The sequence below is a fragment of the Diabrotica virgifera genome, chromosome 7 (assembly GCF_917563875.1).
Source record: "Diabrotica virgifera virgifera chromosome 7, PGI_DIABVI_V3a".
NCBI lineage: Eukaryota > Metazoa > Arthropoda > Insecta > Coleoptera > Chrysomelidae > Diabrotica > Diabrotica virgifera.
This window is the reverse complement of record NC_065449.1, coordinates 27,787,905-27,806,815: the sequence shown is the minus strand read 5'-3', so window position 1 is coordinate 27,806,815 and position 18,911 is coordinate 27,787,905. Positions and strand designations below refer to the sequence as shown.

The 18,911-nt window shown below is 30.9% G+C and overlaps 2 protein-coding genes across 4 annotated transcripts in view; both read left to right on the top strand.

Moving 5' to 3' along the window:
• The window catches only part of LOC126888228 (zinc finger protein 888-like), a 43,417-nt gene that overhangs the window by 4,260 nt on the left and 20,246 nt on the right, over nucleotides 1–18,911 (top strand). For 2 of the 3 annotated variants that reach the window (XM_050656293.1, XM_050656292.1), the window contains exon 3: nucleotides 15,176–18,123. The exons of the other annotated variant lie outside the window; for it this stretch is intronic. In XM_050656293.1, coding sequence (XP_050512250.1) covers nucleotides 15,176–16,632 — 1,457 coding nt within the window. In that variant the 3' untranslated portion in view covers nucleotides 16,633–18,123. Of the gene's footprint in view, nucleotides 1–15,175; nucleotides 18,124–18,911 lie in introns of those variants that run through there. 3 annotated transcript variants of the gene reach the window in all.
• Nucleotides 16,840–18,123, top strand: LOC126888232 (protein krueppel-like). The gene has a single exon (XM_050656305.1). The coding sequence runs from the start codon at nucleotides 16,840–16,842 to the stop codon at nucleotides 17,125–17,127; it is 288 nt and encodes a 95-aa protein (XP_050512262.1). The 3' UTR covers nucleotides 17,128–18,123.

The window sequence follows — 18,911 nt, the reverse complement described above, 5'->3', positions numbered from 1 at the left end:
ATTATATTTGTAATATTATTGTATAATTAAAAAAAAAATTACTTTTTTTATTATGGCGCCATCTATCGACAACTAGAATAATCACCGAACTAGAATAATTACCAAAGTAATACTCGACGTGCCTTTTTTTCTGTCATATACAATTTAATGCGTTAGAAAGAAATCGAAAAACTGTGACGCACTGAAAGATGATCATGAGAAAAAGAGTACCTCCGTAACTTTGGAACCATTCATTTTAGAAAGATTATGCATAGGGCCTTTTTTATTTCAAATTTAATGTAGAACAATTTTGTATAGAAGGTTGTTTATGCTAAACCGCATAGTTTTAGAAATATTGGCGAAAAACTTAAAAAACTACGAATTTACCGATTTCTCCCCCCTCTCCCCCCAAACCCGATGCTCAAAATGGTGTGACTTTTTTCTGGACATTGTGTGGACCATATAGAACAATTTGGTGTTGAAGGATAACTTTCACTTTGGATGTCTGGGTTATGCCATTATTTGGATCAACTATACTATACTATAAGGCATTAAATTGTATATGACAGAAAAAAAGGCACGTCAGTGATTACTTTGGTAATTATTCTAGTTCAGTGATTATTCTAGTTGTCGATAGATGGCGCTATAATAGAAGAAAATTATTTACTAATTATATAATATATCTACGAATATAATCTGTACAATTTATAAGACTATACAAATCAGAGAAAATACCATTTTATAAATGCAATATAGACAGCTGATTTGTTTTTATGCCTAATTGCAAATAAAATTTGACAACTGTCAGATTTAACTAAAATGTCATGTTAGAATAAATGTTATAAATGTATATTATCACGGACTTACCTTTTTTTCTATCATTTGTGACGCACTGAAAAATCCTCATGAAAAGAACCATACTATACCCAATGAACATACCACGAATATACGATCCTCTTGGATTATCGCGACAATGAATATTTTACTGTGCAAAATATGAACGAAAGTAAATTGCAAATTATATTGTTGTTTATTGGAGTAATTATTAGATCAAAATACTTTCAGTAGTAATTGTACAATAGCTCTAAAATTCGATAATAATTTTAGAGATCAAGTGCAATTTGTTGTGATTATTTCACGAATAAAACTGTTCAAAACCAAAATTTTATTGTAATTTATTTATTTAAGTACAAATTAGTACAATTAAACACAGTTGTTGTACATAAATATTTAACGGTTGAAAGTCATCACTTTTATAATTTTTAAAACATTAATTGTCATTAATGTCACTGAATGTATTTTTTTGTAGCAACGAAGGGCATCTGACGTAATATACTTGACAACAGGATATTATCAAAAATTATCAGTTTAATTTGTATTTATTTAGGTTTCTATTGGTCAGAATCTGCTATGAATAAAATAATCGTACTTCATATGTTGCACACTAAAATATTCATTGTCGCGATAATCCAATAATCCAAAACAGTCGTATATTCATGGAATACACTTACTATCACATACTATTACATACGGCATCTCACAAATTTCACACTTGAAAGACTTTTCTTCACAGTGAACTATCGAATGAATTTTCAAACTTTCTGCTTCGCTAAACTGCCTATAACAAATTTCACACTGATAAGGCTTTTCTCCAGTATGCACACTCAAATGCATTTTCAAACCGCCTACTAATCTAAACTGTTTAGAACAAATTTCACACTTGTGAGGTTTTTCACCAGTGTGTATCGTTAAATGTGATTTTAAAGCACCTGCTAGTCTAAACTGCTTAGAACAAATTTCACACTTGTGAGGTTTTTCACCAGTGTGTATCGTTAAATGTGATTTTAAAGCACCTGCTTCTCTAAATTTCTTAAAACAAATTTCACACTTGTATGGTGTTTCTCCAGAGTGCTTTTTGAAGATATTCTTCTTTAGCGGCGAATCGATTGAGGGTAAAATTTGATTGATCCGCGCGCATGCGCACACCGACAGTATGGTATTAGTTGTTATACAGGCTCTGATTGGGTGTTGAAATTTTGAAATGATCTGTCAATAATTGTTCAATATGGAGGTTATCAGTAAACAAAAATATTGTATATTAGTTTTTATTGATGTGTGGACAGAAATAAAATCAAAATTTATAATTATAGTGACTTTTTAAATAGTTTTGAAAAGCCGCAGGTACGTAATTCTAAATGTTTCAGTTGGAAATACCTAGTAGTTTCAATACCTATCTATTTGGAAAATGTAAACAAAATAATGTAGTTAGCTATTAGTAGGCATTGCTTTCATTTACATAATCTGATTACGAACAAACTTTCTACAAATCTTCATCTCATATATCGTTTTCTTACTCTATATTTTGTTGTATTTTATTTCGACAAAAATCAAAGTAATAATTTTATTAAATTCATATAAATTTATGGTGGAAACGTTTAGTTTGTGTATATTCCCACATGACGTATACGAGAGTTTGGTGCAGTTTGAAATGGCGTCAACTTTCGTACGGCGCGGTGCCCGTGAAGTGGGTTCAAGCCCCAAGCAATTTATTATTTTTTTATTTTTTTTTATATATTTTATGATTGTAAGTATATTATTATATAATTTTTGAAGATATTCTTCTTTTTTGAAAGTGGTAGATAAGAAAGTTAGTTTGATTTTTAAATAAAATAAGTACAAATAACCTTTTAAGTATATTTACTTCGTTTAAATTACCTATTATATAATAGAAGAATATCTTACGTGCGTACAAAGTACACACACATTCTTTTTTTGTATGAGACTTTAATGAAGTTCTGTTAAAAGTCGTAAGTTTTGTAACCTAATAAAAATATTTATAAAATATTTTTAAAAAATATATTTAATTGAAAAACTTTTTGGACCATTTTCCTGGTGACACCTCCATGGCTTCTAAAAATTGCAAGCCAGATGGATGCTGCATTCATAACCCCGTCTACAGCTTGGTAAAGTTACAACGGAAAATGGACCTAGTTACTCTATATAGGAGTAATACTAATATAAAACTTATATTATATTTTATTATCTTTAAGTTTTTTCTCAATATCACTTTTCTATCGTACACTTTCACAACGGTATCTATACTTTGAAGTTTGATATAAGTATCTAATTGAAAATCTTGAAGAACATAAATAAACTGGTTAAAATTTGGATGTGTTGTATAATGAAGCATTATAGCGAGAGTGAAAAGACTCACATGCATTTGTTGTCCTTTGTAAAGACGAAGAATTTTCAGCCCATATGTGAGGAGAAAATGTTGATGTTTCTTCAATATAGGTTTAAACGAAATAGGTCACTAAACTTAACCAATCTTCATCTTCTGGTTGAATTGCAACAAGATCTATGGCAAAGCAATCCCCAACGTCCTCTGCTTTGAGAAATGGTAAACCAAATATAAAAGTTATATATTTAGTTATATCTGTTTCTTCACTGATATTCGTAGAACAGTTCCAACTGTTGAATTTTTCTATACCAACTTTGACTCAAGTGAAACAGGCGTCCCTTAAGTTTAGTGTCTGGAAAAACTTCTCGAATTGCTTTACGATAAAAGTGCTATTTGGCAACAGTGTTTAAATTTCAGAAAGATAATATCCTTAAATCATACTTTATTGTGAAATCGCTCGGGAGTGAATTAGAATAGTGTCGGGAGTGAACTCGACTAATAAAAGAACTACCTGCTCAAGACGGAAGTGAACTCAATGGTGCCCGACGCATTTAAGATGAAGACACCCCTATATTTCGGCTATTAAAATAAATACAGATTTGAAATTTTCCACATTCATACAGGTTGATGGTTCACATTTTCAGATAGACAACTGAAATTTAAATTCTAAACGCGGCCTACGTCGAATCCACAAACAGGGTGAATTTTGGATATTTTGCTTCGCGTTACAGATAGAAAAAGTTATTTGTAAAAGTTGTTCTAATTATTGTAACCCCACACACCAAATTTCATGATAAAATTCGCACTTTTAGTTTTGCCAGTATTTGTAGTCAGGATCCCAATACCTACAATTGGCTGTCCCGAGATACATCTCGGGCCAGCCAAACATAACTGTTAGGATCCGGACTACAAATACGGAAAAATCTAAAAGTGCGAATTTGGTCATGAAATTTGGTATGTGGGGTTATAATATTTGAAACAACTTTTCCAAATAACTTTTTCCGATATCTCTGACGTGAAGCAAAATATCCAAAATTCATCCTGTTTGTGGATTCGCAGTAGGCCGCGTTTAAAATTTAAATTTCAGTTGACTATCTTAAATATACAGGGTGTTTCATTGGGACACGGAAATACTTTAATGGTGAATAGAGGTCACCAAGGCGGTTCTAGGTATACTAAATTTTTTGCCCTACCGACTTTTATATCCGAGTTACAGGGTGTTTTATCGATTTTGCTCATTTCTTTCCTAAGCCATAACTTTAGAACCATCCTGTATATTTTTTTAATATGTATTTATTTATTTATTTATTTACGGGTTTCCCCAATTTAAAAAAAAAATATACATATATAAACAATAAGTAGAAGTAAAAGTAGTATTAGTAAAGTCCAGTAAAACAGTAAAAGACTAAAAATAAAATTAAATGAATTAAATGAAAGTGTGACAGCATAAAACTGTAGTAAGTACATTACAATAAAACTAAATTTAACATACACACAATCCACGTTATGCAGTGACAATACATAATAATATAATATAAACTGACATTAATCAACTAACTACAGACAATAAAAAAATTAACACATTACATAATACAAAAGCATTATCCATGGCAAAAATTAACAAATCCACTGAAAATATAATATTAAATATTAAACATAAGTGCTGACCGGAAAAATTGATTTTAGTCGGTTTTTAAATACTCGACTGGAAGAAGAGAATAAATCGATGTCCAAATCATTCAGGCGACTTAAAGTTCTATCTATTGGTGAGTTAAGACCATAGTTTGTTGAATGATGAGGTACATGGAACAAGTTATTATTTCTCAGATTATGGTTTGGAATATTAAAGTTTATTAATTTTAATAAATCAGGACAATTGATTTCACTATTTAATAGTTTATAAATAAAAGCTAGATCATTTATAATTCTACGGTCTTTTAAGGAGTGCAAATTGAGATCACTACGGATGATGGTATAGTTGTGGTTTAGTTCAGTAACATTATATCCCAATCTGTATGCTGCAAATCTTAAAAACTTATTTTGAACTCTCTCGAGACAAACAACATGAACATTATAACACATTATAACACATGAACATTATTTGGTACACATATCTCTCATTCAAAACCTAAAGGACCGACATACTAACCATAAGAAAAATCCAGGTCCGTATTAACAAAAAATTATAAAATAATTGTGACCTTAAAACAACACCCTGCATATTGAAATTTTGAAAATCTGTTTGCATATTTGAAAAGATCACAAAAAACTAAGTCTGATAGTTCGCTTCGATTTTTCGGCCAGACAATTTTTTGACTTCAATTTTGAAATTATATTGAATTTTTTTAAGAACTTCTCATTAAAAAGCGAGTATTATTAACTTTTAATTATAAATTATTAAATTTATTGAATAAATACTCATTTTAAAATGAATCAATATTTATTTACCACATTGGAAAGACCCAATTATTAATCACAAGAAAAATCCAGGTCCAGATTAACAAAAAAACATAAAGTAATTGTGACCTTGAAACAACACCCTGTATATTGACATTTTCAAAAATTGTTTGCACATTTGAAAAGACCACAAAAATCTTTTATTTCACTTTGATTTTTTGTGCAAATATTTATTAACTTTAATTTTGAAATTAAATATATTCAATTTTTTAAGGACCCTGAAATTAATAAGCAGGCTTTTAAAGCACTTTTAATAATAAATCATTCAAGTTAATGAATAAATACTAATTTTAAAAATAATCAGTTATTATTTACAGCATTAGAAGGACTTAATTACTAATCACAAGAAAAATCCAGGTCCGTATTAACAACAAAATACAAAGTAATTCTGACCTTGAAAAAACACCCTGTATATTGAAATTTTTAAAATACGTTTGCACACCTGAAGAGAGCACGAAAAACTAAGTTTAATGTCCCGCTTTAATTTTTTGTGCAGACAATTTAATGACATTACTTTTGAAATTATCTCGAAATTTTTATTATGAGTTCCCAGAGTTCTTAAAAATTTCGACATAATTTCAAAATTAAATTCGTTAAATTGTCTGGCCAAAAAATTGAAGCTAACGATTAAACTTAGTTTTTTGTGCTCTTTTCATACCTATGTGCAAACGGGTTTTAAAAATTTCAATATACAGGATGTTGTTTTAAGGTTACAATCACTTTATATTGTTTTGTTAATCCGGACCTGGATTTTTGTTGTGATTTGTCAGTGGGTCATTCGAATGTCGTAAATAAGTATTAATTATTTTTAAAATGGGTATTTATTTAATAACTTTAATAATTTATTGTTAAAAGAGCTTTAAAAATCTGCTTTTTAATTTCAGTGTTCTTAAAATTATCAATATATTTAATTTCAAAATCTAAGTCATTAAATTTCCTTCACGAAAAATTAAAGCAAACCGATAAACTCAGATTTTTGTGGTCTTTTCAAATGTGCAAACAAATTTTGAAAATTTCAATATACAGGGTGTTGTTTCAAGATCACAATAATTACTTTATTTTTTTTTGTTAATCCGGACCTGGATTTTTCTTGTGAATAATAATTGGGTCGTTCCAATGTGGTAAATAAGTATTGATTAATTTTAAAATAAGTATTTATTTAATAGCTTTAATAATTTATAATTAAAAGTTAATAGTACATACCTTCTTTTTAATGTCAGAGTTCTTAAAAAATTCAATATAATTTTAAAATTGTCATAAAATTGTCTGGCCGAAAAATTGAAGCAAACGATTAGACTTAATTTTTTGTGCTCTTTTCAAATATGCAAAGAGATTTTCAGAATTTCAATATACAGGGTGTTGTTTTAAGGTCACAGTTACTTTATAATTTTTTGTTAATCCGGACCTGGATTTTTCTTGTGATTAGTATGTCGGTCGTTTGGGTTTTGGATGAGACACATGTGTACCAAATATCAAAAAAATATACGGGGTGGTTCTAAAGTTATGGCTTAGGAAAGAAATTGGCAAAATCGATAAAACACCCTGTAACTCAATTATAAAAGTCGGTAGGGCAAAAAATGTAGTATACCTAGAACCGCCTCGGTGACCTCTACTCACAGTTAAAGTATTTCCGTTTCCCAATGAAACACCCTGTATAAACCACCAACCTGTATGACTGTGCAAAATTTAAAATCTGTGTTTATTTTGATAGCCGAAATATAGGGGTGTCTTGTGTCTTCATCTTACATGCGACACACTGTGTGACGTTTGCATCTATATAAGCACGGAATTTCCCTTCAAATATATTAAGTAACTAATAGCAATGTGAAAGAAAAATAGATTCATAGATGAAATAAAAATAAATATATATCTATACATATAATTTTGAGGGGGGATAGCATGCCTAAATAACTGCGAACGTCATTTAAACAAAATTAGTATAGAATAGTAAAAAAAAGTATATGTTATCGTAACAAATACTGCGGCCCTCGGTAATGGAACAAAAACTTTTTGTGGTCCTTACGACAAAAAGTTTGCCCACCCCTCTAGCGGCTATTGAAAACAGACTATTCCATTAGCTTAACGAGGTTCTACACCTTCGTTGCGGGGTATGCCTCTCAGAGGAAAGGGGGGGAAACTTATATGCAAGCGAAAGTTGGTAACAATGCATTTATAGCAGAATACTCAAATCATATGTTTCAGTAGTGAATACTTTATAAAAATAAATTATAATAAATTATGGAAATTACGGAATTAATCATAATAAATAATTAAAAATAAATGGTATGGTAAACAATCCTCATTTTTTAATGTTATTCCTTACAAAAAAAACTTTAATTTAAGCACAAATAATTAAAAATCGTAAATTTGGGTCAAAAGTTATTAACTTTTTAAAAATTGGCCTAAGAGCCCATGTTAAAACTTAACTTTGACCCTTAATAGTAATTAAACGGTACGGTAAAACAATTTTTAAAAAATCAAGTCTTAGTTTTTTTAAGTAAACTATAACATAATAAAATTTCATGCAAATCCTTAATTCTTTGCCGAAGGTGTAGAACGTCGTTAAGCCGATTAGAGGCGGTACAACTGACCAAATTGTACCTACTTTATTATTAATAATAATAGGATAAGATAAGAGTAATCCCTCAGAAAAATTTATGGAGTAAGCGAATTACAATAGTTATTTTCCTAACAAGTGCAGAAAGTCATACTTTTCCGCACGCGACGTTTGCCGAACAACGCGAAGCGGGAGTTCGGCAAGCAGTCGAGTGCGGAAAAGAGACTTTCTGCAAGAGTTAGGAACAATATTTTTTCTACGAGTCTTTAAAAAAATGACCAAATTTTAATCAATTAATTTAATTAATATGAAAGTACATACATAAATTAATTCTTTGACAAGGTTGTCAAGACCAAACTTTCAATACAATTAGTTAGCATGACGACGATCTTGGTTTCCATGACAATGATTCAAAACGACTGATATTAGGTTTGTTCTAGCATCAGTTTCAAACGGTTTGAAACCATCAGCGAATAGTCGACCAGCGCGAGTAGAGGGGATAGCACTGGTGACTGTATTATGTTCTTTCACTGACCAACTGTTTGCTGACGGTTTCTGACTAGTTTGACTGTTTGCTAGAACAAACCTATTGTCTACCGATTTGACTTTCGAATATTATGTCAAAATAATTTTATTTCATCGAATTGTCAGTAGTAATTGCACAAGAGCTCTGAAATTCTATATTAATTTCAGAGGTCGAGTGCGATTATTTCATGAATAAAACTGTTCAAAACCAAAATTTTATTGTAATTTATTTATGTAAATACCATTAAACACACAGTTTTTATAAATATTTGACGATTGAAAGTCATCACTTTTATAATTTTTAAAACATTGTCATTAATGTCACTGAATGTATTTTTTCGTAGCAACGAAGGGCATCTGACGTAATATACTTAACGACGGGAGATTATCAAAAATTATCGATTTAATTCAAATTTATGTAGCTTTCTATTGGTCAGAATCTCCTATGAATGAAATAATCGCGTTAATTTCATTAAAACAGGAACACAATAAGATACATTTGAAATAAAATAGTAAATAATATCTAAATATTAGTTTATTCCATGTATTATAATTATTTTAAGGCCATATTAAAATGTCTACACGCGTGCGGAAAAGTAAAACGCGTGCGGAAAAGTGAAACTTTCTAAACTAAAACGAGTGTGCGAAAGTAAACATTTTTGCACGCTCGTAGAAAAAATATTTTTTCTCTCTTTGACACACGTACATTCCCATTTGATTTTAGATTTATTTTTATCAATTTATGCTCTTATTATTCAAAATACACAGTTGGCACAATGATGAGAAATAATCGTAAATTCGGGACGAATCTATTCATGTAAATTTTATTTCATTTGAGTGACATTACATTTTCCATAAGATGTGTGCAGTGTCCTTTTTAAAATGTTTTTATATACTTGGCTTGGTCGGTGTCACGGACTCCGCAAATTTTGTAATCCATTTTAAAAATAGTTCTAGACTAGCTAGGCACCTGAAATTTTCAGAATAGCTCTGAACTAGCTAACAATGCAAAATTTAACTGCTATTATACAGGGTGATTGATTAGTGTGGTAAAGCTCCGTAGATCCGTCATAGTAATAGATAGCAATAAAAGTTAATAAGCAAAAATTGTAGCCAACTTTGAGCTTCACATTACAAAATTAGTTGAAATGTTACATGGTGTTCGATAACATAGTGGCAGACCAAACTTATGTTTTTTTAAATGGAACACCCTGTATTTATAGCACCTATATTTTATAAATTTGAAAAAATCTTAGATCCCTTTCGTTTTTTAGATCCCCAAATATTTATGAAACATATTATTTATTATTTACAAACTTACAATAATATTTAATAAAATACGAAAAATTAACATTACTTTTGGCTTTTATGAAATTGTTTTATGTCTTCGTTAATAATTCTTTCTATTTCGGGTTGAAATTTTGTGGTAATTATTATAATTGCCGCTTCTACTAAGTCATTACCAATTCTGATCCTCAATGGAATGTTTGTTCACAAAAATGTAAGTTGAACTAAAAATTTAACAATGTTCTTTCGAATGTTTGCAAATTTTTTCCGGATAAAGATTTGTAAAATACTAAAATATCTTCTTCTTGCATGTGTCTTCTTTGTCAACTGACACGGAATCAATTTGAACTGAAAAATGATTTCTTACAAGTGATAAGTAAAATCTTCAAAATCTTTGAAACGACTTTCAAATTCCGTGAGGACCGTGAACAAATTACAAAGTTTTTCTTTGTAAATTTTTAACTTATTTTCTGGTACATTATTTAATGATTGAAAATGAATTAATTCTTTGTTTTTCACTCGTATGATCAATGGATAGTTTGAGTTTCATTTTAAAAGAATTTATCTCTGTTATCATATTGTGTGCATATAAATTTTTCCCATGCAATGTTATGCTTAAAATATTTAAATGATTAACAATGTCCAGTGTAAACGCAAAACCACATGGACATTAACTTATAAATTTAGCAAATTAAAAATAAATATGATTGTGAATATTATTGTGGTACAAAAGATATCAGTATGTTTTGGTTCCAACCCCCCAAAAATGCTACGAATTCACGATGATTTAATTCTCATGAACGAATAAAATTTAAAAAAAATTAACAGTACCTATTAGTTACAATTGAAATGACGTTGTCTACTTGCAAAATATTTGTGCACAATACCTGCTGATGGATTATGCAGTAAAAAATAATAAATCATGTTCTGAAAATTGTTAATGAACGTAATATTTAAGTTTTTCTCTTACTAGTTGGGTAAGGGGTAATTTATAATTCTCCAAATATTTTCTGACTACTTCAAAAACATCGTTTCCAGTTAATAGAGATTTCATGGATTGATTCGATTGATAACAGTTCTTCATAAATATTGAAATCAGTATTAATTGCTCGAATAAATATTAATTGTTTAGTAATTAAAAATCATTATTTAAATGAAATTAATTCACTTTTCTCCGAGGGCCACAAAAAAAGTGTTTAAAGGGCCGCATGCGGCCCGCGGGCCGCACTTTGCCCACCCATGCGCTAGACTAATATTATTGATGAATGCCAGTTTTATGGACTTCAAAATGCGATTTCGATAAACTTTAATTACAATTACCGCCCTAATTATAGACCAGTAAGGATCTGCTTTTAGGTGGATGTGAGAGGTGGCATTCAGATTTTTGCGGATAAAGTTAGGTGATAACTTCGTTAATCATAATTGATTTATGCTCCTTCTCAAATATGCCCGGAACATTAATAAAAAAAATCAAATATTTAAAAATTTCAAAAAATTTCGTTTTTTTTTTCTACTTTTTTTGCTTATAACTTAAAAACTATTCATTTTAGAACAAAGTCGTATAAAAATAAAACAAAGATAATTAAATTTTCTATCAGATGCGATTGGTTAAAAATGTCTTAATTTATCACCCTTTCTTCAAAATAGCAATCAATATAAAATAAGGGGGCAAAACAAGCCTGTCCTTATTCAATGATTTTCGATCACTTAGGTTACACTTGGGACCTTCCTAATTCGTTTAGAAATTTTTTGTAATGTGCTAGAACCGTACACTATATATATATTATATATAATCCGGTTCTCTTTTACCGTGAGGTGTCGAGAAATCTGCTTTTACTTCCTAATCATCTCTCTCCAAAGTTTTCTGTTGGATGTCCTTCTCTTGGCTTCCTCCCATGTGAGGTTTCTGCTTTGTAATGATTTTCCCACAGCATCGTTCCATTGTTGACACGGTCTTCCTCTTCTCCTTGTACCAATTCCCTTTGCTTCCCAAACTACCTTGACTTGTCTATGTGGATCTAACCTATTTAAATGACCGAACCATCTTAGTTGCGATCTTTCTATTGCTTTGTTGGCACTCTCAACATCTAGGTTGTTTCTTATCGTTTCATTTTTTACTTTGTCCATTAGCGTAACTCCTTCTACTCTTCTTAAATACTTCATTTCAGAAGATTGTATCTTGCTCTTCTCCCGTTCAGTTAGTGTCCATGTTTCACTTCCATATAACAAAGTAGGGAGGTATATTGTCTTATATACTGACACTTTTGTCTTCTTGCTAATTTCTCTTTTGCTAATGAAACCAGAATTCAGGGAGTGATATAGTCGTGATGTTTTAGCAATTCTGTTGTTCAGCTCTTTTTGCATTTTTCCTTTTCCATCTATTATAGTTCCTAAATATTCAAAATCCTCCACTTGTTCTACTAAATTTCCGTCTAGGTTTATATGGATTTCTCTGGGTGTCTTGGATATAAGTAGAGTTTTGGTCTTAGTAGAGGATATAAGTAGAGTAGAGGTTTGGACCGTACACTAAATTTCATTAAAATTGACTTACTAGATTTTGCATAATAATTTTGCAATCTAAACTTTTTTTAAAAAATTAAAATTATTTAAAATCTTGCACAACAAAAACTAGAACATACAAAGATTTGTCAATTTTTTTACATATAAAGAAGTACTCCACCTATCTAATGCACTTTACAGAATTGAAATCGGCTTATTTAAGCAGCTCCAGCAATGTTTTAAAGTTATAAACAATTTTTTGGCTTATAAACAAAATAGTGCTGTGGCCAGGAGGGGGTGCTATGGGCTCCTTTATTTAGATGGACTTACCTAAGTTTTTTTTATGTATTTTGACCCGTAGAACACGAATTTTTTGGGTAAAAGTTGATCCGGATGTCGATAAGATTGTTATAAACAAAGAACTTAAGGAATTACATAACATCGATTTTTCGCAAAATAATTTTTTTTTGTATTTCTTGGGTTCTTACAAGTTTTTTCGTAGGGTGCATAGTTTTCGAGATAAACGCGGTGGAACTTTCAAAAAAATCGAAAAATTGCAATTTTTGAACGCGAATAACGTTTGATTAAAAAATAAAATAGCAATTCTGCTAACAGCATTTGAAAGTTTAAGTCAAATTATACCGGTTTTAATTATTTGCATTGCTAAAAATAAATTTTTTTATTATTAAACAAAGCTATTTGTTTATAAGCCAAAAAATTGTTTATAAATTTAACACATTGCTGAGGTCCCTTAAATAATCCGATTTTAATTCTGTAAAGTGTATTACATAGGTAGAGCACCTCTTTATGTAAAAAAATTAGCCAACTTCTAAATGGTCTACTTTTTGTTCAGAAAGATTTTAAAAAATTTGAACTTTTTTAAAAACATTTAGATTGCAAATTTATTATGCAAAATTTATTAGGTCGATTTTAATGAAATTTGGTACACGATTTAAGTATATTACAAATAATTTCCTAAGCGAATTACTAAGGTTCTAAGTGCCACCAAAGTGGTTAAAAAATATTGAACAGCAACAGACTTATTTTGCCCCCTTATTTTGTATTTATTGCTATATTGCATAAAAGGTAATACCTTAAGACATTTTTTACCAGTCGTATATCATAAAAAATTCAATTATCTTTATTTTATTTCTCTACGACTTTGTTCCAAAACAAATCGTTTTAAAGTTATAAGCAAAGAAAGCAGAAAAAATCGATGTTTTTCGAAATTTTTAAATATTTTAATTTTTTTATTAATGTTCCGGGCATATTTGAGAAGGAGCATAAGTCAATTATAATTACTGAAGGTGTCACCTAACTTTATGTGCAAAAATCCGAATGCCACCTCTCACATCCAAAATAGTCGTTTTTTCGCAGATCCTTACTGGTCTATTAAGCAAAATTCAGAGTTGGCGCAATGGTATCAAATGATTGAAATTTCGGGACGAATCTATTCGTGTAAATTTTATTTCATTTGAGTGACATTATATTTTCCATAAGATGTGTGCTGTGTCCTTTATTCCTTTAAGTGAAAACTCATTGCGAACAAATCTCCTTCGGGTATACACTCTATTCCTCCTTCAACCTTTATAACTTTGGTCGAACTTATACTCAATTCAACTTATAGTATATAAATTACTAATATCTCGCCGTAGCGATGACGGTCGCGAGTTCAATGCTTTTTTCCCATCCAAAAAGAAGTGCTATACGTAGTTCATGAACTTTGGAGAAACTGAAATATTGATTGGCCCCTTAAGTAACGATGAGCAGAATGTTTTATTATTTTATGTTCATTTGGAAGAACTCTTTAAATTGACGGAGCACATAAATCTATTGGATATGGAGGTAGAACAAAAATATTGAAAGAATTACAACAGAGGTACAACAACATAACTGTAGAAATCATAACGATCTATTTAGATCTGTGTGAAACTTGCCAGATTGCCTCCTAACCTCCTAACTTGCCTCAGACTTGCCTCCCAAAAAAGGTTTAGTAGTGAAACCTATACTGTCAAAAGAAATGAAAAGTAGATATCAAATAGATTTGATACACATGCAAGGCCAAGCAGACAATGAATTTAAATTCATTTTTGTCTACCAAGATCATTTAACAAAGATTTTACAATTACGACCGTTGAAAAATAAACGTGCAGAAGAAGTTGCATTAGTTCTTCTTGACATATTTTGTGCCTTTGGAGTTCCTAGCATTCTTCAAAGTGACAATGGACGAAAACTCTTCAACAGAATTATACAAGAACTGTGCTCCATGTGGAAAGATTTGAAGATAGTGTACGGTGTGCCAAGACACAGTCAGTCCCAAGGATCTGTTGAACATGTGAATCAAAACATCGATAATATGCTGAGTTCCTAGTTGGAAAGCAACCAAACAAATAAGTGGCCAGAGGGTCTTCGATTTGCACAATTAGACAAGAACCATCATTTTATGCTTTTACCGCTGGTCCTTGGTAATTGTATACAATTACCGGTAAGAGTAGATAGTTGAATCCTACATTTACCGTCGATTCTGGTAATTGTATACAATTATATATACCGTTTAGTTTTATATTATACAAATCTGTAAAAAACGCATTTTCCAATTTTTGTGGGTTACGAGGTATTAGAACGACACAAAAGATAGTAAACTTTGTATCTATTCATTATAGTTTATACATTAAACCTTTTTATTTTAGGCTTTCCCCGAGATAATGACACTTTGGAAAGTATGAAGTCAACAGACACACATTCAAGTAATGAAGAAGAAGAACAAAATATGCGTCTACCTTCTGAAGAAAAATTAAAATGTAAAATATGTGCTAAGCAGTTTACAGAACGGAAGCAGTTGAAAATACATTTGAGAGTGCACAAAGAAGGAAATTATTTCAAGTGTGAAATTTGTTCCAAAAAATTTAGTCATGTAGGACCTTATGTAATACATTTGAGAGTGCACACTGGGGAAAAACCTTATAAGTGCAAAATTTGTGATAAACAGTATAGCGTACAAAGTACTTTGAATGGACATATGAGACAGCATACTGGCGAAAAACCATATAAGTGTGAAATTTGTGATAAGCAATTTAGTGTACTAGGAAGTTTGAAAATTCATTTAAGGATACACACTGGTGAAAAACCCTACAAGTGTAATATTTGTTCTAATCAGTTTAGCATCGCAGGCAATTTGAAAACACATTTGTTGAGAGTTCACACTGGAGAAAAGCGTCACAAGTGTGAAATTTGTGATAAGCATTTTTCTACACGGACTCATTTGAAAAGACATTTGATAATACACACTGGACAAACGCCTTACAAGTGTAAAACGTGTTCTAAGCAGTTTAACGCAGCTGAGAGTTTAAGAAGGCATTCAAGAGTTCACACTAGAGAGAAGCCTTACCAGTGTGAAGTTTGTTTAAAACAGTTTTGTGATTTATATGCTTTGAAAACACATTTAAGAGTGCACACTGGAGAAAAACCGTACAAGTGTGATATTTGTTCTATGCAGTTTATTCGGAAAATTTCTTTAGATACACATAAAAAAAATCACACTGGAGAAACATACAACTGTGAAATTTGTTTTAAGCAATTTAAACACGCAGTTAATTTGAAAGACCATATGAGGGTGCACACTGGTGAAACTTACAAGTGTGAAATTTGTTTGAAGGAATATCATTTAACAGACAGCTTCAAAAAGCATTTGTGCAAGCCAATGCTCATTGGAGAAAAACCTCATAAGTGTGAAATTTGTCTTAAGGAGTTTTCTGTAGCAAAATATTTAAAAACGCATTTAAGATGGCACACTGAAGAAAAAGCTCACAAGTGTGATATTTGTTTTAGGAAGTTTTTTAGGCCAAGTGAGTTGAAAAAACATTTGAGAGTGCACACTGGAGAAAAACCTTACAAGTGTGAAATTTGTTCAAAACAGTTTGCTGTAAAAAGTTGGTTGAAATTGCATTTGGATGTGCATACTGGAGAAAAACCTCACCGATGCGAAATTTGTTTTAAGCTCTTTGCCCGTGAAGATCATTTGAAAAACCATATGAGAGTGCACACTGGTGAAAAACCTTACAAGTGCCAAATTTGTTCTAAGCAGTTTACTCACAGAACTTCATTAAAGTCTCATACAAAAAAGCACTCTGGAGAAACACCAGTGTGAAATTTGTTTTAAGAAGTTTAGAGAATCAGGTGCTTTAAAATCACATTTAACGATACACACTGGTGAAAAACCTCACAAGTGTGAAATTTGTTCTGAGCAGTTTAGACTAGCAGCTGCTTTAAAATCACATTTAACGATACACACTGGTGAAAACCTCACAAGTGTGAAATTTGTTCTAAACAGTTTAGATTAGTAGGCGGTTTGAAAATGCATTTGAGTGTGCATACTGGAGAAAAGCCTTATCAGTGTGAAATTTGTTATAGGCAGTTTAGCGAAGCAGAAAGTTTGAAAATTCATTCGATAGTTCACTGTGAAGAAAAGTCTTTCAAGTGTGAAATTTGTGAGACGCAGTTTAGTGGACCAGGAGCTTTGAAAGTTCATTTGAGAATACACACTGGAGAAAAGGCTTACAAATGTAAGATTTGTTCTAAGGGATTTACTCAACGTGGATATTTAAAGTCTCATTTGAGAGTACACACTGGAGAAAAGGCTTAGAAGTGTGAAATCTGTTTTAAGAAATTTCGTAGTACAGGACATTTGAGAGTGCACACTGGTGAAAAACCGTACAAGTGTGAGATTTGTTGTAAGCAATTTAACCATGCACAGAGTTTAAAAACACATTTGAAAGTACACACCGGAGTATATATATAATGTTCTTGAACTCCTACGTGGAGCATAGAGCTTCAGTGAAAACGCGCCATCGGGTTCTATCTTGCGCTAAGCCCTTCACCTCATTCCAAGACTTTCCTTGACCTCTTATCGCGTCCATGATGGATCTTCTCCAGGTTTGTCCTGGGCGGTCTCTTTTTCCTTGGGGATTCCACTCTAGAGCAGTCTTTGCAATATTGGAACTAACTTTTCGGAGTGTGACCGATCCAACCCCACTTTCTGGACTTTATTTCATTTTCTCTCCTCTTTTGTTGGGTCAGGAGTAGGACACACTGGACCGGAGAACTTCACGAATGTGAAATTTGTGTTAAATAGTTTAATTTAATTTCAAAAAACATTTGAGAGTTCACACTGGTGAAAAACGTTACAAGTGCAGTAAAACCTCCGTTAACCGAAATAATTGAGGGGGAGGCCGTTTCGGATAACAAGAATTTCGGTTAAAAATAACAATGTTTTTTGTATTCTTCTTGTATCAAATTACATAGTATTGTTGGTTAAAGTTGGTATTAAATTAAGAGATATTATGAGATGATTTCGTAATGATCGAGCAACATTGAGGATTTTGACAAATTAACATCGAATTGTTTCTGTTTTGCGATAAAAAATTAATTTTTATTAACGAAATTATTGAAACTGTTATCTTTTCGGTTAAAAGATGTTTCGGTTAAAAAGGTTTCGGTTAATGGAGGTTTTACTGTACATAATTTGTGTTAAGCAATCTTCTAAATTAAATACTGCAATGTTTATTAAGAAATTACTGATTTCATTATTATTTGTATTTTTTAACAACACTTATATTTAAATAATAAAATACTGAATTTATGTTAAGTATTTTATTTACAAACGCTTTAATACCTACAGTCCCTGCTCAATTTATTAGACTCACTCGAGAAATATAAGTTTTTTTTTTAATTTAAGACCTTTAAGTATCTTCAAAATAATACGGAACTGCTAAATGGGTTAAATAACAATTACTTAATAATCATGCTACATAATTAAAAGGATGGGTACGTATTTTCGGCTGCAATGGTATTCAAATGGGGATTCATTTTTTTCGAATCCTGAGAAAACTAATAAGTATTTTTGAAAAATTTAAACGCAGAATGAAAGATTACGTTATTAGCGAGGGCCGAAAGTCCCTGAGAACTTCTATAATGTTTATTTTAATAAGTTACAGGGGTGAAAAATTTAGTGTGATTTTTAATTTCAAATATCTGATTCAAAATAAACTTTTTGAAGTTATACTTCTTTACGCGTGATATGAGGGTGAATTTTTATATGTTAAAACCTACGATCCCGGCGCATGCGCATTATAACTTTGTTCTGATTGGATGTTCAAATGACATGTCAAAAATTATCCAATATGGCAGCTGTAGCGCAGCTGTGGTTTGGACGGTTGACGGTTTGGTTATGTATGGTTGTTGCGTTTTAAAATTTGTGGGAAGAGAAACAACAAATCTTAGTTAATAGTTATACTGCCTTTTTAAATAGTTTTCCTATTATATTTTTGAAGTTGTACTTCAAAATGTTTTAATTTATGTATGTATCAGTCCAGAAAAGGTGTGGAAAGAATATATTAGTGTTTTTAAATATATTTTTCTACAAACGTG

Coding starts and splice junctions, on each gene's coding strand:
- LOC126888232 (XM_050656305.1), top strand. CDS start 16,840: ATGCATTTGAGTGTGCATACTGGAGAAAAGCCTTATCAGTGTGAAATT.